At 47.9% G+C, this 22295-nt stretch overlaps 1 protein-coding gene across 4 annotated transcripts in view; it reads right to left on the bottom strand.

The window, feature by feature from the left end:
* The window catches only part of BRPF1 (bromodomain and PHD finger containing 1), a 101415-nt gene extending 81192 nt beyond the window's left edge, over nucleotides 1-20223 (bottom strand). For 2 of the 4 annotated variants that reach the window (XM_063940991.1, XM_063940989.1), the window contains exons 1-3: nucleotides 19709-20110; nucleotides 17150-17758; nucleotides 14951-15910 (exon numbers count right to left, since the gene is read on the bottom strand). In XM_063940991.1, the coding sequence (XP_063797061.1) occupies nucleotides 14951-15910; nucleotides 17150-17748 (1559 nt within the window). In that variant the 5' untranslated portion in view covers nucleotides 17749-17758; nucleotides 19709-20110. The other 2 variants (XM_063940990.1, XM_063940992.1) reach the window with 2 other exon arrangements.
* Between the last annotated feature and the right edge of the window lie 2072 nt (nucleotides 20224-22295).

A 22295-nucleotide genomic window follows, 5' to 3' on the forward strand; every position in this document is an offset into this window, starting at 1 on the left:
GGCTGGAGAAGTTAAGTGGAAGGTGATAACGCATCAGCCAATCAGCTCCTAACTGTCAAGTTACAGGCTGGGTTTGAAAAATGAGTTAGGAGCCGATTGGCTGGTGCGTTATTACCTTCCACTTTATCACTTCTCCAGGCTTAATACATCTGCCCCAATATCCTTCTACTACATGGTGAACACAAATGTAATAATGCAACTTTTTCTCTTACTTCTGGAAAACACAGCTACCTTTAAAACCACGTAACTGGCATGGTTAGATCTCATGCGACTGCGCCGTCCCACCCAATCCCCCCGTTTTTGATGAGATCCATTCTGCAGATGTGCATAATATAATGTTTAAATATTTAAAAAAATACTTTTTAAACTTTATTAAATAAAATAAATTTTAAAAAACAATGTTAACAGTTTTGAAGGGAAAAATCGTCAGTTAAGTGGTTAAAAGACTACTAAAACCAAAATGCCATCAGACCCAATATACTGATAATATCTTGGACATTTACAACACATCCCCTACCATGACCGAGAAATCTAAAGGCCCATATAGACGGGCCGATGCAGGAGAGATGTGTGCTGAGCGAACCGCTCAGCACACATCTCTCCCGCCGCTCAGCACAGCGCGATCTGTGCTGAGCATGCGGGGGGAGACGGGGAGGCCGCTCACTTCACCCAGCGGGTGAAGTGAGCGACCCGCTAGATTGGCCTGCATGCAGGCCAATCTAGCACCGGCGATAGCGATGCGCGGGGCTGCACATCGCTATCGCTGTAGGGGGTACACACGGAGCGATCTTGCTGAAAATCTAAGCAATCTAGTCAGACTGCTTAGATTATCGCTCCGTGTGTACCCACCTTAACACACTATACAATTATCTGGCAGATTATCTGCTATATCTAGCTGGTTGGAATGGAAATCTGGTAATGGATGAGAGGAAATGACAATCGACCATTTGCTCCCAAACACTGGAAAAATAAGAATTTACTTAACGATAATTCTATTTCTCGTAGTCCGTAGTGGATGCTGGGGACTCCGTCAGGACCATGGGGAATAGCGGCTCCGCAGGAGACAGGGCACAAAAGCAAGCTTTTAGGATCACATGGTGTGTACTGGCTCCTCCCCCTATGACCCTCCTCCAAGCCTCAGTTAGGTACTGTGCCCGGACGAGCGTACACAATAAGGAAGGATCTTGAATCCCGGGTAAGACTCATACCAGCCACACCAATCACACTGTACAACTTGTGATCTGAACCCAGTTAACAGTATGATAACAAAGAAGTAGCCTCTTAAAAAAGATGGCTCACAACAATAATAACCCGATTTTTGTAACAATAACTATGTACAAGTAATGCAGACAATCCGCACTTGGGATGGGCGCCCAGCATCCACTACGGACTACGAGAAATAGAATTATCGGTAAGTAAATTCTTATTTTCTCTAACGTCCTAGTGGATGCTGGGGACTCCGTCAGGACCATGGGGATTATACCAAAGCTCCCAAACGGGCGGGAGAGTGCGGATGACTCTGCAGCACCGAATGAGAGAACTCCAAGTCCTCTTTAGCCAGAGTATCAAATTTGTAAAATTTTACAAACGTGTTCTCACCTGACCACGTAGCTGCTCAGCAAAGTTGTAATGCCGAGACCCCTCGGGCAGCCGCCCAAGATGAGCCCACCTTCCTTGTGGAGTGGGCTTTTACAGTTTTAGGCTGTGGCAGGCCTGCCACAGAATGTGCAAGTTGAATTGTGCTACAGATCCAACGAGCAATCGTCTGCTTAGACGCAGGAGCACCCATCTTGTTGGGTGCATACAACATAAACAACGAGTCAGATTTTCTGACTCCAGCTGTCCTTGAAATATATATTTTCAATGCTCTGACAACGTCCAGTAACTTGGAGTCCTCCAAGTCGCTAGTAGCCGCAGGCACCACAATAGGCTGGTTCAAGTGAAAAGCCGAAACCACCTTAGGGAGAAAATGAGGACGTGTCCGCAGTTCTGCCCTGTCCGAATGGAAAATCAGATATGGGCTTTTGTACGATAAAGCCGCCAACTCTGAAACTCTCCTGGCTGAAGCCAGGGCCAATAGCATGGTTACTTTCCATGTAAGATACTTCAAATCTACCGATTTGAGAGGCTCAATCCAATGAGATTTGAGAAATTCCAAAACTACGTTTAGATCCCACGGTGCCACTGGAGGCACAATTGGGGGTTGTATATGTAGTACACCCTTGACAAAAGTTTGTACTTCAGGCACTGAAGCCAATTCTTTCTGGAAGAAGATTGATAAGGCCGAAATTTGAACTTTAATAGACCCCAATTTGAGGCCCATAGACAATCCTGCCTGCAGGAAATGTAGGAATCGACCCAATTGAATTTCTTCCGTTGGGGCCTTCTTGGCCTCACACCACGCAACATATTTTCTCCAAATGCGGTGATAATGTTGTGCGGTCACTTCCTTCCTAGCTTTAATCAAGGTAGGAATAACTTCCTCTGGAATGCCCTTTTCTTTTAGAATCCGGCGTTCAACCACCATGCCGTCAAACGCAGTCGCGGTAAGTCTTGGAACATACAAGGTCCCTGCTGAAGCAGATCCCTTCTTAGAGGTAGAGGCCACGGATCTTCCGTGAGCATCTCTTGAAGTTCCGGATACCAAGTTCTTCTTGGCCAATCCGGAGCCACTAGTATTGTTCTTACTCCCCTTTTCCGTATAATTCTCAGTACCTTTGGTATGAGAGGCAGAGGAGGAAACACATACACTGACTGGTACACCCACGGTGTTACCAGAGCGTCCACAGCTATTGCCTGAGGGTCTCTTGACCTGGCGCAATATCTGTCCAGTTTTTTGTTGAGGCGAGACGCCATCATGTCCACCTTTGGTTTTTCCCAATGGTTCACAATCATGTGGAAAACTTCCGGATGAAGTCCCCACTCTCCCGGGTGAAGGTCGTGTCTGCTGAGGAAGTCTGCTTCCCAGTTGTCCACTCCCGGGATGAACACTGCTGACAGTGCTATGACATGATTTTCCGCCCAGCGAAGAATCCTTGCAGCTTCTGTCATTGCTCTTCTGCTTCCCGTGCCGCCTTGTCTGTTTACGTGGGCGACTGCCGTGATGTTGTCCGACTGGATCAACACCGGCTGACCCTGAAGCAGCGGTTTCGCCAAGCTTAGAGCATTGTAGATTGCTCTTAGCTCTAGTATATTTATGTGAAGAGACGTCTCCAGGTTTGACCATACACCCTGGAAGTTTCTTCCCTGTGTGACTGCTCCCCAGCCCCGTAGGCTGGCATCCGTAGTCACCAGGACCCAGTCCTGTATGCCGAACCTGCGGCCCTCTAACAGATGGGCACTCTGCAACCACCACAGGAGAGACAACCTTGTCCTTGGTGACAGTGTTATCCGCTGATGCATGTGCAGATTAGAGATGAGCGGGTTCAGTTCCTCTGAATCCGAACCCGCCCGAACTTCATGTTTTTTCTCACGGGTCCGAGCGACTCGGATCTTCCCGCCTTGCTCGGTTAACCCGAGCGCGCCCGAACGTCATCATGACGCTGTCGGATTCTCGCGAGACTCGGATTCTATATAAGGAGCCGCGCGTCGCCGCCATTTTCACACGTGCATTGAGAATGATAGGGAGAGGACGTGGCTGGCGTCCTCTCCATTTAGATTATAAGAGAGAGAGATTTACTGGAGCTTAGGACTAGGAGGAGTACTGTAGAAGTGTAGAGAGTGCAGAGAGTTTACTAGTGAGTGACCACCAGACAGTGCAGTTTATTTAATATATCCGTTCTCTGCCTGAAAAAAGCGATACACACAGTGACTCAGTCACATACCATATCTGTGTGCACTGCTCAGGCTCAGCCCAGTGTGCTGCATCATCTATATATATTATATATCTGTCTGACTGCTCAGCTCACACAGCTTATAATTGTGGGGGAGACTGGGGAGCACTGCAGTGCCAGTTATAGGTTATAGCAGGAGCCAGGAGTACATAATATTATATAGTGAGTGACCACCAGACAGTGCAGTTTATTTAATATATCCGTTCTCTGCCTGAAAAAAGCGATACACACAGTGACTCAGTCACATACCATATCTGTGTGCACTGCTCAGGCTCAGCCCAGTGTGCTGCATCATCTATATATATTATATATCTGTCTGACTGCTCAGCTCACACAGCTTATAATTGTGGGGGAGACTGGGGAGCACTGCAGTGCCAGTTATAGGTTATAGCAGGAGCCAGGAGTACATAATATTATATTAAAATTAAACAGTGCACACTTTTGCTGCAGGAGTGCCACTGCCAGTGTGACTGACCAGTGACCTGACCACACTGACCACCAGTATAGTTAGTAGTATACTTATATTGTGATTGCCTGAAAAAGTTAAACACTCGTCGTGTGACTTCACTTGTGTGTTGTTGTTTTTTTTATTCTATAAAAATAAAACTCATTCTGCTGACAGACAGTGTCCAGCAGGTCCGTCATTATATAATATATAATATATACCTGTCCGGCTGCAGTAGTGATATATATATATTTTTTATATCATTTATCATCCAGTCGCAGCAGACACAGTACGGTAGTTCACGGCTGTGGCTACCTCTGTGTCTGCACTCGGCAGGCAGTCCGTCCATAATTGTATACCACCTAACCGTGGTTTTTTTTTCTTCTTTATACATACATAGTTACATAGACATCTCTTTATCAACCAGTCTATATTAGCAGCAGACACAGTACAGTACGGTAGTTCACGGCTGTGGCTACCTCTGTGTCTGCACTCGGCAGGCAGTCCGTCCATAATTGTATACCACCTAACCGTGGTTTTTTTTTCTTTCTTCTTTATACATACATAGTTACATAGACATCTCTTTATCAACCAGTCTATATTAGCAGCAGACACAGTACAGTACGGTAGTTCACGGCTGTGGCTACCTCTGTGTCTGCACTCGGCAGGCAGTCCGTCCATAATTGTATACCACCTAACCGTGGTTTTTTTTTTCTTTCTTCTTTATACATACATAGTTACATAGACATCTCTTTATCAACCAGTCTATATTAGCAGCAGACACAGTACAGTACGGTAGTTCACGGCTGTGGCTACCTCTGTGTCTGCACTCGGCAGGCAGTCCGTCCATAATTGTATACCACCTAACCGTGGTTTTTTTTTCTTTCTTCTTTATACATACATACATACTACTACGACATCTCTTTATCAACCAGTCTATATTATTAGCAGCAGACACAGTACAGTACGGTAGTTCACGGCTGTGGCTACCTCTGTGTCTGCACTCGGCAGGCAGTCCGTCCATAATTGTATACCACCTAACCGTGGTTTTTTTTTCTTTCTTCTTTATACATACATAGTTACATAGACATCTCTTTATCAACCAGTCTATATTAGCAGCAGACACAGTACAGTACGGTAGTTCACGGCTGTGGCTACCTCTGTGTCTGCACTCGGCAGGCAGTCCATAATTGTATACTAGTATCCATCTCCATTGTTTACCTGAGGTGCCTTTTAGTTGTGCCTATTAAAATATGGAGAACAAAAATGTTGAGGTTCCAAAATTAGGGAAAGATCAAGATCCACTTCCACCTCGTGCTGAAGCTGCTGCCACTAGTCATGGCCGAGACGATGAAATGCCAGCAACGTCGTCTGCCAAGGCCGATGCCCAATGTCATAGTACAGAGCATGTCAAATCCAAAACACCAAATATCAGAAAAAAAAGGACTCCAAAACCTAAAATAAAATTGTCGGAGGAGAAGCGTAAACTTGCCAATATGCCATTTACGACACGGAGTGGCAAGGAACGGCTGAGGCCCTGGCCTATGTTCATGGCTAGTGGTTCAGCTTCACATGAGGATGGAAGCACTCAGCCTCTCGCTAGAAAAATGAAAAGACTCAAGCTGGCAAAAGCAGCACAGCAAAGAACTGTGCATTCTTCGAAATCCCAAATCCACAAGGAGAGTCCAATTGTGTCGGTTGCGATGCCTGACCTTCCCAACACTGGACGTGAAGAGCATGCGCCTTCCACCATTTGCACGCCCCCTGCAAGTGCTGGAAGGAGCACCCGCAGTCCAGTTCCTGATAGTCAGATTGAAGATGTCAGTGTTGAAGTACACCAGGATGAGGAGGATATGGGTGTTGCTGGCGCTGGGGAGGAAATTGACCAGGAGGATTCTGATGGTGAGGTGGTTTGTTTAAGTCAGGCACCCGGGGAGACACCTGTTGTCCGTGGGAGGAATATGGCCGTTGACATGCCAGGTGAAAATACCAAAAAAATCAGCTCTTCGGTGTGGAGGTATTTCACCAGAAATGCGGACAACAGGTGTCAAGCCGTGTGTTCCCTTTGTCAAGCTGTAATAAGTAGGGGTAAGGACGTTAACCACCTCGGAACATCCTCCCTTATACGTCACCTGCAGCGCATTCATAATAAGTCAGTGACAAGTTCAAAAACTTTGGGTGACAGCGGAAGCAGTCCACTGACCAGTAAATCCCTTCCTCTTGTAACCAAGCTCACGCAAACCACCCCACCAACTCCCTCAGTGTCAATTTCCTCCTTCCCCAGGAATGCCAATAGTCCTGCAGGCCATGTCACTGGCAATTCTGACGATTCCTCTCCTGCCTGGGATTCCTCCGATGCATCCTTGCGTGTAACGCCTACTGCTGCTGGCGCTGCTGTTGTTGCTGCTGGGAGTCGATGGTCATCCCAGAGGGGAAGTCGTAAGACCACTTTTACTACTTCCACCAAGCAATTGACTGTCCAACAGTCCTTTGCGAGGAAGATGAAATATCACAGCAGTCATCCTACAGCAAAGCGGATAACTGAGGCCTTGGCATCCTGGGTGGTGAGAAACGTGGTTCCGGTATCCATCATTACTGCAGAGCCAACTAGAGACTTGTTGGAGGTACTGTGTCCCCGGTACCAAATACCATCTAGGTTCCATTTCTCTAGGCAGGCGATACCGAAAATGTACACAGACCTCAGAAAAAGACTCACCAGTGTCCTAAAAAATGCAGTTGTACCCAATGTCCACTTAACCACGGACATGTGGACAAGTGGAGCAGGGCAGGGTCAGGACTATATGACTGTGACAGCCCACTGGGTAGATGTATGGACTCCCGCCGCAAGAACAGCAGCGGCGGCACCAGTAGCAGCATCTCGCAAACGCCAACTCTTTCCTAGGCAGGCTACGATTTGTATCACCGCTTTCCAGAATACGCACACAGCTGAAAACCTCTTACGGCAACTGAGGAAGATCATCGCGGAATGGCTTACCCCAATTGGACTCTCCTGTGGATTTGTGGCATCGGACAACGCCAGCAATATTGTGTGTGCATTAAATATGGGCAAATTCCAGCACGTCCCATGTTTTGCACATACCTTGAATTTGGTGGTGCAGAATTTTTTAAAAAACGACAGGGGCGTGCAAGAGATGCTGTCGGTGGCCAGAAGAATTGCGGGACACTTTCGGCGTACAGGCACCACGTACAGAAGACTGGAGCACCACCAAAAACTACTGAACCTGCCCTGCCATCATCTGAAGCAAGAAGTGGTAACGAGGTGGAATTCAACCCTCTATATGCTTCAGAGGTTGGAGGAGCAGCAAAAGGCCATTCAAGCCTATACAACTGAGCACGATATAGTAGGTGGAATGCACCTGTCTCAAGCGCAGTGGAGAATGATTTCAACGTTGTGCAAGGTTCTGATGCCCTTTGAACTTGCCACACGTGAAGTCAGTTCAGACACTGCCAGCCTGAGTCAGGTCATTCCCCTCATCAGGCTTTTGCAGAAGAAGCTGGAGACATTGAAGGAGGAGCTAACACGGAGCGATTCCGCTAGGCATGTGGGACTTGTGGATGGAGCCCTTAATTCGCTTAACAAGGATTCACGGGTGGTCAATCTGTTGAAATCAGAGCACTACATTTTGGCCACCGTGCTCGATCCTAGATTTAAAGCCTACCTTGGATCTCTCTTTCCGGCAGACACAAGTCTGCTGGGGTTGAAAGACCTGCTGGTGACAAAATTGTCAAGTCAAGCGGAACGCGACCTGTCAACATCTCCTCCTTCACATTCTCCCGCAACTGGGGGTGCGAGGAAAAGGCTCAGAATTCCGAGCCCACCCGCTGGCGGTGATGCAGGGCAGTCTGGAGCGACTGCTGATGCTGACATCTGGTCCGGACTGAAGGACCTGACAACGATTACGGACATGTCGTCTACTGTCACTGCATATGATTCTCTCAACATTGATAGAATGGTGGAGGATTATATGAGTGACCGCATCCAAGTAGGCACGTCACACAGTCCGTACTTATACTGGCAGGAAAAAGAGGCAATTTGGAGGCCCTTGCACAAACTGGCTTTATTCTACCTAAGTTGCCCTCCCACAAGTGTGTACTCCGAAAGAGTGTTTAGTGCCGCCGCTCACCTTGTCAGCAATCGGCGTACGAGGTTACATCCAGAAAATGTGGAGAAGATGATGTTCATTAAAATGAATTATAATCAATTCCTCCGCGGAGACATTGACCAGCAGCAATTGCCTCCACAAAGTACACAGGGAGCTGAGATGGTGGATTCCAGTGGGGACGAATTGATAATCTGTGAGGAGGGGGATGTACACGGTGATATATCGGAGGGTGATGATGAGGTGGACATCTTGCCTCTGTAGAGCCAGTTTGTGCAAGGAGAGATTAATTGCTTCTTTTTTGGGGGGGGTCCAAACCAACCCGTCATATCAGTCACAGTCGTGTGGCAGACCCTGTCACTGAAATGATGGGTTGGTTAAAGTGTGCATGTCCTGTTTTGTTTATACAACATAAGGGTGGGTGGGAGGGCCCAAGGACAATTCCATCTTGCACCTCTTTTTTCTTTTCTTTTCCTTTGCATCATGTGCTGATTGGGGAGGGTTTTTTGGAAGGGACATCCTGCGTGACACTGCAGTGCCACTCCTAAATGGGCCCGGTGTTTGTGTCGGCCACTAGGGTCGCTAATCTTACTCACACAGCTACCTCATTGCGCCTCTTTTTTTCTTTGCGTCATGTGCTGTTTGGGGAGGGTTTTTTGGAAGGGACATCCTGCGTGACACTGCAGTGCCACTCCTAGATGGGCCCGGTGTTTGTGTCGGCCACTAGGGTCGCTAATCTTACTCACACAGCTACCTCATTGCGCCTCTTTTTTTCTTTGCGTCATGTGCTGTTTGGGGAGGGTTTTTTGGAAGGGACATCCTGCGCGACACTGCAGTGCCACTCCTAGATGGGCCCGGTGTTTGTGTCGGCCACTAGGGTCGCTAATCTTACTCACACAGCTACCTCATTGCGCCTCTTTTTTTCTTTGCGTCATGTGCTGTTTGGGGAGGGTTTTTTGGAAGGGCCATCCTGCGTGACACTGCAGTGCCACTCCTAGATGGGCCCGGTGTTTGTGTCGGCCACTAGGGTCGCTAATCTTACTCACACAGCTACCTCATTGCGCCTCTTTTTTTCTTTGCGTCATGTGCTGTTTGGGGAGGGTTTTTTGGAAGGGACATCCTGCGTGACACTGCAGTGCCACTCCTAGATGGGCCCGGTGTTTGTGTCGGCCACTAGGGTCGCTTATCTTACTCACACAGCGACCTCGGTGCAAATTTTAGGACTAAAAATAATATTGTGAGGTATTCAGAATAGACTGAAAATGAGTGTAAATGATGGTTTTTGAGGTTAATAATACTTTGGGATCAAAATGACCCCCAAATTCTATGATTTAAGCTGTTTTTTAGTGTTTTTTGAAAAAAACACCCGAATCCAAAACACACCCGAATCCGACAAAAAAAATTCGGTGAGGTTTTGCCAAAACGCGTTCGAACCCAAAACACGGCCGCGGAACCGAACCCAAAACCAAAACACAAAACCCGAAAAATTTCAGGCGCTCATCTCTAGTGCAGATGCGATCCGGACCATTTGTCCAGCAGATCCCACTGAAATATTCGTGCATGGAATCTGCCGAATGGAATTGCTTCGTAAGAAGCCACCATCTTTCCCAGGACTCTTGTGCATTGATGTACTGACACATTTCCTGGTTTTAGGAGGTTCCTGACAAGTTCGGATAACTCCCTTGCTTTCTCCTCCGGGAGAAACACCTTTTTCTGAACCGTGTCCAGAATCATTCCCAGGAACAGCAGACGTGTTGTCGGGGACAATTGAGATTTTGGAAGATTCAGAATCCACCCGTGTTGTTGAAGCACTACTTGGGTTAGTGCTACACCGACTTCCAGCTGTTCTCTGGACTTTGCCCTTATCAGGAGATCGTCCAAGTAAGGGATAATTAATACGCCTTTTCTTCGTAGAAGAACCATCATTTTGGTCATTACCTTGGTAAAGACCCGAGGTGCCGTGGACAACCCAAACGGCAGCGTTTGAAACTGATAATGACAGTCTTGTATCACGAACCTGAGATACCCTTGGTGTGAGGGGTAAATTGGGACATGCAGATAAGCATCTTTTATGTCCAGGGACACCATGAAGTCCCCTTCTTCCAGATTCGCTATCACTGCTCTTAGTGACTCCATCTTGAACTTGAATTTCTGTATGTACAGGTTCAAGGATTTCAGATTTAGAATAGGTCTTACCGAACCGTCCGGCTTCGGTACCACAAATAGTGTGGAATAATACCCCTTTCCCTGTTGTAGGAGGGGTACCTTGACTATCACCTGCTGAGAATACAGCTTGTGAATGGCTTCCAATACCGTCGCCCTTTCTGAGGGAGACGTTGGTAAAGCAGACTTTAGGAAACGGCGAGGGGGAGATCTTTCGAATTCCAACATGTAACCCTGAGATACTATCTGCAGGATCCACGGGTCCACCTGTGAGCGAGCCCACTGATTGCTGAAAATCTTTAGTCGACCCCCCACCGCTCCTGAGTCCGCTTGTAAAGCCCCAGCGTCATGCTGATGGCTTTGTAGAACCCGGGGCGGGCTTCTGGTCCTGGGCAGGGGCTGCTTGCTGCCCTCTCTTACCCTTTCCTCTGCCTCGTGGCAGATAAGACTGTCCTTTTGCCCGCTTGTTTTTATAGGAGCGAAAGGACTGCGGCTGAAAAGACGGTGTCTTTTTCTGTTGGGAGGGGGTCTGAGGTAAAAAAGTGGATTTGCCGGCAGTTGCCGTGGCCACCAGATCCGATAGACCAACCCCAAATAATTCCTCTCCTTTATATGGCAATACTTCCATATGCCTTTTGGAATCCGCATCACCTGACCACTGTCGCGTCCATAAACTTCTTCTGGCAGATATGGACATCGCACTTACTCTCGATGCCAGAGTGCAAACATCCCTCTGAGCATCTCGCATATAAAGAAACGCATCCTTTAATTGCTCTAGAGTCAATAAAATACTGTCCCTATCCAGGGTATCAATATTTTCAGTCAGGGAATCCAACCACACTACCCCAGCACTGCACATCCAGGCTGAGGCTATTGCTGGTCGGAGTATAACACCAGTATGCGTGTATATACTCTTCAGGGTAGTTTCCAGCCTCCTATCTGCTGGATCCTTGAGGGCGGCCGTATCTGGAGACGGCAACGCCACTTGTTTTGATAAACGTGTGAGCGCTTTATCCACCCTAGGGGGTGTTTCCCAGCACGCCCTAACCTCTGGTGGGAAAGGGTATAATGCCAATAACTTCTTAGAAATTAGCAGTTTTCTATCTGGGTTAACCCACGCTTCATCACACACGTCATTCAATTCCTCTGATTCTGGAAAAGCTACAGGTAGTTTTTTCACCCCCCACATAATACCCCTTTTTGGAGGTACCTGCAGTATCAGAGATCTGCAAAGCCTCCTTCATTGCCGTGATCATATAACGTGTGGCCCTATTGGAAAATACGTTTGTTTCTTCACCGTCGACACTAGATTCATCTGTGTCGGTACCTGTGTCGACTGACTGAGGTAAGGGACGTTTTACAGCCCCTGACGGTGTCTGAGACGCCTGAGCAGGTACCAACTGGTTTTCCGGCCGTCTCATTTCGTCAACTGACTTTTGTAATGTACTAACATTATCACGTAATTCCATAATTAAAGCCATCCATTCCGGTGTCGACTCCCTAGGGGGTGACATCACCATTACCGGCAATTGCTCCGCCTCCACACCAACATCGTCCTCATACATGTCGACACACACGTACCGACACACAGCAGACACACAGGGAATGCTCTTATCGAAGACAGGACCCCACTAGCCCTTTGGGGAGACAGAGGGAGAGTTTGCCAGCACACACCAAAAGCGCTATAAAATGTATATAAACAACCCTAAAAGGTGTTGTTTTTGTTATATGCGCTTTAAATATATAAATATCGCCAAAATATGCCCCCCTTCTCTTTGTTACCCTGTTTCTGTAGTGCAGTGCAGGGGAGAGTCCTGGGAGCCTTCCTCACAGCGGAGCTGAGCAGGAAAATGGCGCTGTGTGCTGAGGAGAATAAGCCCCGCCCCCTTTTCGGCGGGCTTTTCTCCCGGGTTTTGAGATATCTGGCCTGGGTTAAATACATACATATAGCCTCAATGGCTATATGTGATGTATTCTTTGCCATCAAAGGTATTAAATATTGCTGCCCAGGGCGCCCCCAGCAGTGCCCTGCACCCTCCGTGACCGTTCAGTGTGAAGTGTGTAGCAACAATGGCGCACAGCTGCAGTGCTGTGCGCTACCTTCATGAAGGCTGAAGAGCCTTCTGCCGCCTGTTTCCGGACCCTCGATCTTCAGCATCTGTAAGGGGGATCGGCGGCGCGGCTCCGGGACGAACCCCAGGGTGACCTGTGTTCCGACTCCCTCTGAAGCTATGTCCAGTAGCCTAAGACTCCAATCCATCCTGCACGCAGGTGAGTTGAAAATCTCTCCCCTAAGTCCCTCGATGCAGTGAGCCTGTTGCCAGCAGGACTCACTGAAAATAATAAACCTAAAAACTTTTTCTAAGCAGCTCTTTAGGAGAGCCACCTAGATTGCACCCTGCTCGGACGGGCACAAAAACCTAACTGAGGCTTGGAGGAGGGTCATAGGGGGAGGAGCCAGTACACACCATGTGATCCTAAAAGCTTGCTTTTGTGCCCTGTCTCCTGCGGAGCCGCTATTCCCCATGGTCCTGACGGAGTCCCCAGCATCCACTAGGACGTTAGAGAAACAAACAAAACCTGTCGTTCAGACATATTGGTTAAACGCAAATTTAACCAACTTGTATGAACAACTGTTTTTGTCTGTTTTCTAGTGTTTGGGAGCAAATGGTCGATTGTCATTTCCTCTCATCCATTACCAGATTTCCATTCCAACCAGCTAGATCTAGCAGATAATCTGCCATTAGTGTGTACCTATCTTAAGAACTGTGTCCAACGTTTGACAGAGGCAGCCATTTTGTCGGCTGTAGCATTATTATTGAGACTGCACCATATCCATTCACAAGGAGTCTGATATTACAGAGACAAGAGAAGCTTTCTTCCTGGCGAACCAAGGCTACAAGATAGCTGCAGTGTATCGTAGCTACTCAATTGTTTCTCCGATCAGACAGCTATCAGCGGCAGCACATACATTTTACTCGCAGCCTTCGTGCGAAAACATATTTATGAAAAGTCGTTTGGGCACTCAAACCCAGACAGGTGCTGTCAGTCACATTACATGCTAATGCGCATCTAATTGGAGCAACAACTGAATAGCTCCGATAGACGCCCATTCATTTTTACGCCACAACTGAATAAGCCTCTAAATGTGAAACTCGAGTGTTTACAAATGGAAGGCTCACAGTGAGGGATATCAACAACTGTTTGGATCGTTTCAGTCATGCCAACGGGTGAGAGAAGTGAGGTCTGGGATTGTTACAGCCAACAGATCTAGCTAAAGTCACAAGGAAAGTGTAGGATACAATTTAGAACTCAACACTTTTCTAATTATATTTGTAAGCTATTCATATCCAAGCGTGGCATTACACAAGGTAACACTCACTGGGCGAGATTCAAGTGTTATCACATCGCCAGCCACCAAATGGCACCCAAACAGAGCTAGTCAATTGATCGGGCGAGATGGCTGCCGGCTGCACCCGGGGGCGGCAAGCTGAAATACGCGAAAAGTCACTCATATGGACACCCAGCACTTTGGTTGGGTTTAGCTGCTTTACACAGTTAAATCCCGACCTTTGTGCGCGCAATCAGCGCAAAAAGTAGATACAATTGAATATCTCCCCCGTGATCTCCCACCACTTTAGATGCGGGTTCGAGCACGATAATCAATTAAATACCGCCCACTGTATCCAACACTGAATGTGATGTTGTTTAGCTCTGGGAATATGACTGGGGCATATGTGCCCTGAGAGTGTTGACAGCTCCCTTCACAAGTGGATGGATAGAGGCGGGCTGTCATATAGATACGCCTCAACCTCTGAATACGGCCTAATATCTGCATTCATCTCCCAGTACGCAATGAGGCCGCTTTTGCATACATCTCAGCCCATAATGCGCAGTGCAGGCCACTCGGAAACCCGGACCATAATATCGTAGAGGGGAAAATAGAGAGGGCTAAGCACGTCTGACAGCACAGAGGCCCCATACAGATGTGTTATTACTGTAAAGAACTCCCATTATTGCCACTTTATCATCCACTACAAATCTACTCCAATGAAGGACTGTTATACTTTATAGTACTGTTACATACACTATAGAATAGTATAAAAACAACCATTTAACCTAAAACACAAATCAGCTTACAAAAACCAGATACTAGTAACATTCAAACATAAAGGTTTGCAAGACTTAAGACAGTGAATTTCTATTTAGTACGTAGCCTACTTTTGCCCTGGGCAGACTGTAACGTCTACACAACCCAAACATCCTGAGGGCTGATAAGCTCCTGACACAATAACACTCAGTTCTCTATGTTATTTGTAGCACTCTATGTAATCCAACTTGCATTTCAGGCTTAGTGTTCATTTAATACAGGATGTCATACTATTTACCTGTGTGGAGGAATGCAAGGAACAGAGACGACGGGGGCAGCGGCTCTCTTCTCCGCAAGGATTTTCCGAGCTTTTTTCATTTTAATCCTTGACTTGGCCTTTGCCTTCTTCACCTTTTCCGAGCTCCAGACTTTCCCCTCCTCTTCCTCCTCGTCGTCTTCCTCTTCCCCCTCGCTGTGGGAGAGGGCTGGGAGCTTGCACACAGACCCGGGAGGAGTATGGATGTCACAGTAAGCCGTTTTGCGGACACTGAAAGACGTGCCGTTGGCCCCCGTTTCCCGCACGGGTTCCATCTTCATGTAGAGTCCGGCCTGCTGTGCACACGTGACGTGGAAGGCTGTGTAACAGTTTGCTTTGTGACACTGGATACAGGCTCCCGAGCCACGCTGCTTACATATGTAGCATGTAAGCTTCCAGCGCGCTGGTGGGATGTGTTCAATGCTGTCTATAGGCTCCAGGAAAACGGTGTTAGCGAAGCAAACCTCGGGGATCCAAAGGGCGCAAACCACGTGCGCCCAGCGTCCGTCGTCTGTCTGTTTAAACGCCCCTCCCTTATTTGGGCACAGAGCACAGTCTACTGCTCTAGAAGGTGACTGGAGACATCTCCTGCAAAGCCATTGTCCCTCCGGTATGTAAGGGACCCCGTAGCACTCCTGATGCACAGCCAGATTACACATGTCACAGAACAATATAACATTGCTGTTCTGACACTCCCCGTCATTACAGATACAGCACACAGCGTCCTCATCTATTAACGCATTCGGGTCCCCTTTATTATGGCTCTCAAAGTAGGACTCTTTCTCTAGCCGGTCCATTAAGTACTCAAAGATCTCCTGCGGGATGGTGTTAACACCCTCTGTCTTTCGCCGTTCATTCATAATGTCCATCCAGATGTAGTCCTCCTCGTCCATATCATACTCCACTTCTTCATCCAGCTCCTCTGCAGACTTCTCAATGTACCTTAAAAAGGCGAGTAAGGAAAATAACCAGAAAATGTAAATCTGCAGCTCTTCTATCAGGCAGGCGGTGTTCATGCTGAGGAAAGCAACCATATCTATAAACTGTAGTATATATATATATATATAATTTTCAGAGAGTATTGTGCAAAAGGTGACTCTATGATAGAGCTAGATGGTGGAATTTCTCCATTGGAATCTATAGGGTTTAGTTTGGGCAGCATGGATGGTGTAGTGGTTAGCATTACTGCCTCACAACACGGAGGAGGTCGGGGTCAATTCCCACCATGATCCTGTGTGGAGTTTGCATATTCTCCCCGTGCTTGCATGGGTTTCCTCCGGGTACTCCGGTTTCCTCCCACACGCCAAACATATACTGGTAGGTTAAATGGCTCCCAACAAAAAAATAACACTATTGTCTATGTGTGCACTTGTGATAGGGAACATAGGGGCAGATGTGTTAACCTGGAGTTGGCAGAAGGAAGTGATAAACCAGTGATATGTGCAAGGTGATAAAGGCACCAGCCAATCAGATCCAATATGTAAATTGACAGTTAGGATCTGATTGGCTGCTGCCTTTATCACCTTGCACATATTACTGGTTTATCACTTCCTTATACCTTCTCCAGGTTAATACATCTGCCCCATAGCTTGTAATATAGACAGAGACAGATGTAGATGACTGAATATTCTCTGTAAAGCTCTGCATAATATGTATGTGCTATATAAATAACTAACGAGTAATTAATACATTTATGAAGAACAAATGAGGTGGTTCCTCAAATGTACAATAAAAAGCATCAATATAACTTTCGAAACAGCAACGGAAACGTTTCCTATCTCTGTTCTTGCAGAAACAAGTTCAACAGTTAATAAAACGGATACATGACGGCATGGTTAATTTAGTGTGGGGTGTCTTCTAATGTACTCTAATCATGGGCCACAGGTACAATGCGGTCCTGTGTCCGATTCCTATAAGATGCAGGGTCCTAGAGGTCGCAGTTAAGTCTCTAACGTCAGGCATAACAGCGCTGGTATTACATTTTTCTCCTTATTAGAACACACTTTCCACCGATAAGTACAGTGTAAGTAAAAATGTGAATAGAAGAATAAAGTATTTCACCATAATTCTCCTCACACTCTGTTTACCTTGATAATGAATAAAACGGGAATAACCGTAAAGAATATATAATGAAAGAGAAATAAAAGTTTGATGGGCACGTGTTACATGTCTTACACTCACCTGTAATAAGAAGAAGGACGATTAGGAGCATCTGGAGTGTCCTGATCTAGCTCCCGGTAGACAACTTCCGGGAGCTTTGGCGTGGTACCCGTGGATGCATTGTGGTGGTGATGATGATTGGAATCTTTCCTCTTCTCCTTGTTTTTATGTTTTCCAGACTTAGGAGTCGCTGTCGGAGTCTCATTATTTTCCTTATTGCTCCCATTCTCAGGGACCTCCTCCGGAACTTCATCGTCTTCCGAAACAACATCCAGATTGTCAAAGATGCTTATACGGTGCACCCTTCCATGTAATTCCACTTCGACTAGCCGCTGGGCCTGAGCGTAGGTCATAACCTCACGGTTTGGCGACTGGGACAATTCGGAATGCGTCGGCGACTGCTTGTTAGCAGAGCGAGGCTGACGCCCCTTCTTTTTAGACTTTCGGATCGGGGTCTGCTGCTGAAGCGGAGGGTTGTCATGGTCATAATGGTAAAGGTGGTACTCAATTCCACTGTAGCTTTTATAGATCTTACGGCAGGTCTCAACTGGGCATTCATAGGGCGGTTTGGTGGCCCTCAAGTTATGGCAAAATGTCTTGACATCAAAGTCCACACCCATTATGTTACATCTGCAACAAACAAAAGACATGACAGATAAACCAAATAATAATCCGAACTGCTGCGGGCATCAATACTCCGTAAAGTGCTGCATAACATGCGGCCTGACACGCGGTAGGGGTAGTACAGTTGGTGTAGTGGTTAGCATTACTGTCTCTCAGCAATGAGGTCTTGGGGTCGATTCCCATCAAGGCCATATCTGAGTGGAGTTTATATGTTCTGCTTGTGTTTGCGTGGGATTTCCTTTGGGGTGCTCCGGCTTCCTCCCACTATCCTAAAACATTCTGGATGGTTAACTGGCTGCTGACAAAAAAATTAACCCAAGCGTATGTGTGTACATGCGATATGGAATAGTGTGAGCTGCTCTGGGGCAGGGATGGATGTGAATGACTGAACTATTTCCTACAAGGCAAATGCCTAGGGCAGGCATGTCCAAACTGCGGCGCTCCAGCTGTTGTGAAACTACATATCCAGCATGTCCTGACACAGTTTTGCTGTCAGAGAATGCAAAAGCTATGTCAGGGCATGCTGGGATGTGTAGTTTCTCAACAGCTGGAGGGACGCAGTTTGGACATGCCTGGCCTAGGGCATTTGGAATGCCTAGGGGAACAAGCAGCTTCTGCTGATTAAAATTATATGTGGCATGCCTGTATTCTGTGTATGACTGCGGCTCTATCTGCATACAAAATGCATTACTAATGTGCAGCATTATGTGTATACGGGGTACTACAGTACTTTGTGGCGTAACGTATAGAAAGGGCACTACTGTGTGGTCTAATGTGAATAAAGAGCAATATGGTGTGGTGTAATGTGAAGAAGGGGCACTACTGTGAGGAGTAAAGTGGTACTACTGTGTGATGTAACGTGAATAAGAGAAACTTTAGTTTGATTTAATGTGAATAAAATTGCAGTACTGTGTGGCGTAAATTCAACTTGGGGTATTATTGTGTGGCCATGCCCCTTCCCAGCAAAAACACGCACCGTGTTCGGCTGCGCACTGAATGTGCACACTGTTCCTGTTTAAAATAAAGGGGGTAAGAGCACCAAAATGTGGACTGCTATGGGTGAGGGGTGATAGTGCTGGGAAAGGGTCAGAGGCAGAACTAGCGTCTGTGCAAGGGAGCACCAGCCAAAATCTTGCCTAGTGCATCACATTGGTTAGGGCCGGCTCTGATTCCCTATATATGCTCTCACGAGCAGGGCCCTCTTCCCTCATGTGCTTATCCTTTCTTACTTGAATATTCTTCAACTGCATCAACTCCAGCAGTCTTCTGCCACCTGATACTTATTCCAGTGTCATCAGCTGATGCAGCTGTTTATTTACCCTGCACTTGTCCTATACCGTCATCGACTGTAAGTTGCTGTTTTCCTGTTTGATTATTTATGTACTCTGTAATTGGGCGCTGCGGAACCCTTGTGGCGCCATATAAATAAAGGATAATAATATAGCACTATGGAGTATGTATGCGCTATATAATTGGTAATAAGTGTATAAAATTATCCATGTGGCTAGATTCATTATAGATTTTAATCCATCATATCTAGTCTCATCAGATCCTTGACCTATTATTTTGACGTTTACATAGATTTTTTCGCATATCCCGTTGGCTCTTTAAAATTGGCACCGGAGCAGCTAAGAAATGCGCAGTCACCCATTAATACGTGCGCGACACCCGTTGCCCTGCATAAAATAAAGCGTGCCGCCCCGCGGGCGATTTACAGCAAAACCCCAATTTATTTGCAGCAATGAGCTTATAGAACAGTAAATATGTATTAAAATCATATATAAATGAATAATATAAAATGGGGGCTGTCATGTTGCACAGACCCTGTCCCAGCCCGGGGTAAATTCCTCCATGGGGTATAGAGGGGCAAATATTTTAGTGATACCCTGGGGCAAGGGGGGGCTGCGGCCTTGTGGGGGTCAAGGGTGGGGGCTGCGGCCCTGTGGGCTCACTCACCTGTCTGTGGCCGCTGTGGATCATCTCGGGGCTGAGGCTAGGCAGCTCCGGTGCCCGGGGAGGCCATCAGCCCCATGGGGCGAGGGATAGTGGGGGGACTAGGCCCCGAGGCCGGGTATTTCGCCTGGCGGGCGTGACCGTAGGAGCGAGTAGGGGCAGGCGGCTGGGGGGGAGCTCTCCCTATGGCCCTGGGTCCCTGCACAGCAGACACACGGCCTCGGGCCGGCGCTGAGCCCCGGAGACTGGCTCCGAGCCGCCGGGAAACAATGGAGGATCCTCCGGGAGATGCTGCCCTGTCCGTGTAAACTCAGCTCCTTACCCCGCCGGCCGATTCCCCGCCGCCCCCTCCTGCCGCACCGCGCCAGGGAAATAATTCCGGAGACGGCCGAGCCAGCATCGGGTACCTACCGAGAGAGAGAGAAAACCCGCTCCGCCCGCCGTCGGGCAACGGTAATTATTCCGGCCGAGCAGAAGGCGAGTGTCGAATCTGCCGCACGTGACTAGTAACCGCTTCCCGGCGAGGTGGGGAGCCCAACGGGGGGATCTGGAGCAACGACGGCCTGGGAGCTGATACTGTAATTGTATTTGCCCTTTCGGTTTCTTTGTGTTAGTTATGGCTCCCAAAAGTCAGTTAATGCTAGTGTGACAAGGTGAGGGTTACATAGTGTAGATTCCTTCATCTGAGCAATATGTCGTGTGTCACAATCCCCCTCCTAGGTTCCCCTTTGCATAGAATAGGACTGTACCGTATGTATATACTGCATAGACGTTCACATGACTTCCTAAAGTTTAAAAGGCTGAAGTTAGCTTCTTATTTGTCCATATTCAATTCTTATACCCCTTTCACACCACACAAATAACCCGGTATCGACCGAGTATATTGCCCTGTCAATGCAGTCCGCTGTGCGGTGTGAAAGGGGTCACTGATGAATTCCCGGGTCACCTGACCTGGTGATTCAACCCAGGAATAAAGAAGGGTTATTACCGGGTGAGGTACAGTGTGAACGGGTTGCCGGGTCGATGCAACCCGGGACCCATTCACTGCAGAGGCGGCGTGGAGATGATCTCATCTCCCAGCGCAACCTTCGCACCCGCCCCCGATGCCGGCTCCATCCTGTGGGCAACCCGACCCGGCATATTGCGGGGTCAGGAAGCCAGTATGAAAAAGTCTAATGCTTGGTCGCACCCAGGAAGGACCCGTTTCCAATTCCCGGGTGCGACCCGGCATTGCGATGTGAAAGCGGTATCACACTGGCAAAAATAACCCGGGTTATTGCACATGAACGCACAGCAATCCAGGTTTTTTTGCAGCGTGAAAGGGGCCAGGGGAAATGTTGAACACAAGTTCATCCCGGGTTGCTGTACCCATGCACAGTATAGGCATACCCTCCAACTGTACCGTTTCAGCCGGTACAGTACCGTTTCTTTAAGGACTGTTTCGGCTAAAACGGGGGTGTACTGATTGTACCGGATTTTGGACTGTTCGGACATGTATCGGAGCGCTGCAGGGACATGGACTCCGGCAGCGCTACTCAGTGTCAGGCAGCTCCCTCCACCCTTCCCTGGCAGCACCAGCAGTAGCTCTCTAGCAAGGAACTACACTTCCTGGCATCCCTAGGGAGCGGCGTGTGTTAGGGGGTTATGTGTCATTTGTGCTGCTGCTGCGTTTGCTGTATGGAGAGCTGCCATTGGGTTGGGCGGGAAATGTCACTCCCATCATTCCCCGCTGTCATACGCTGCTCTCATCGCCGGGCTGAGGGGCTCCGGTGAGATGGCGATCTTCAGTGTGTATGTGGTGAACAAGGCGGGCGGGCTCATCTACCAGCTGGACAATCGAACCCGTGCTCTGAGACGGAGAAGATATTCAGCTACCCCCTGGACCTGGTCCTCAAGGTGCAGGACGAGCGGGTGCTGGTGTCCTTTGGTCAGCGGGACGGCATCCGGGGTGAGGAAGGGGCCAAGCCCTCAGGAACAGCAGCCGGTCCCATAGACAAGTCACTGCTGACACGTCTCCTTGCCCCCTCTACAAATGGCCACTCCCCCTGGACCGATATTTTACGTGTAAATGTTGGAAGGTATGTATAGGAACTGGCGGCACTTGGAGATCATCTGATTTCCGAGCGCCGCCTCCGTAACGTGACACTGCTGACGTCACCAAACCGGCAATATGAAACAGGTCTGAAGTGGGTTGCACCTTGGAAGGAGCTGTGCACAAGTCTCGGGTGCGACCTGCTTAATGTGGTCTAAAAGGGGTATAATTCATGCTCCAGCTTCTTATTCACTTCTTATTAGAGCCCCAGATTCTTATTCAGAACGTGTCTATTAAAACAGTTACATCAAGTTGTATCACCCAGTTAACCTTGTATAAACAAAAATCATATACCTTACAACAAACCTTTGGGCATAAATTAGGCTGGCAGAGTGGGCACATATACTAATTTTATTGATTTTAATAAGTAGCTTTGCAAGTATTGCAAGGGTTAAATGGACTTGGGCCACAAATTTGACTCTTGAAACCAGCAGAGGGTGCTCACTTATTCCCCCTTCAGACCGCCTGAGGCGGGTTGCACCCGGGAGACGTACACGG

The sequence above is a fragment of the Pseudophryne corroboree genome, chromosome 9 (assembly GCF_028390025.1).
Source record: "Pseudophryne corroboree isolate aPseCor3 chromosome 9, aPseCor3.hap2, whole genome shotgun sequence".
Taxonomy (NCBI): Eukaryota; Metazoa; Chordata; class Amphibia; order Anura; family Myobatrachidae; genus Pseudophryne; species Pseudophryne corroboree.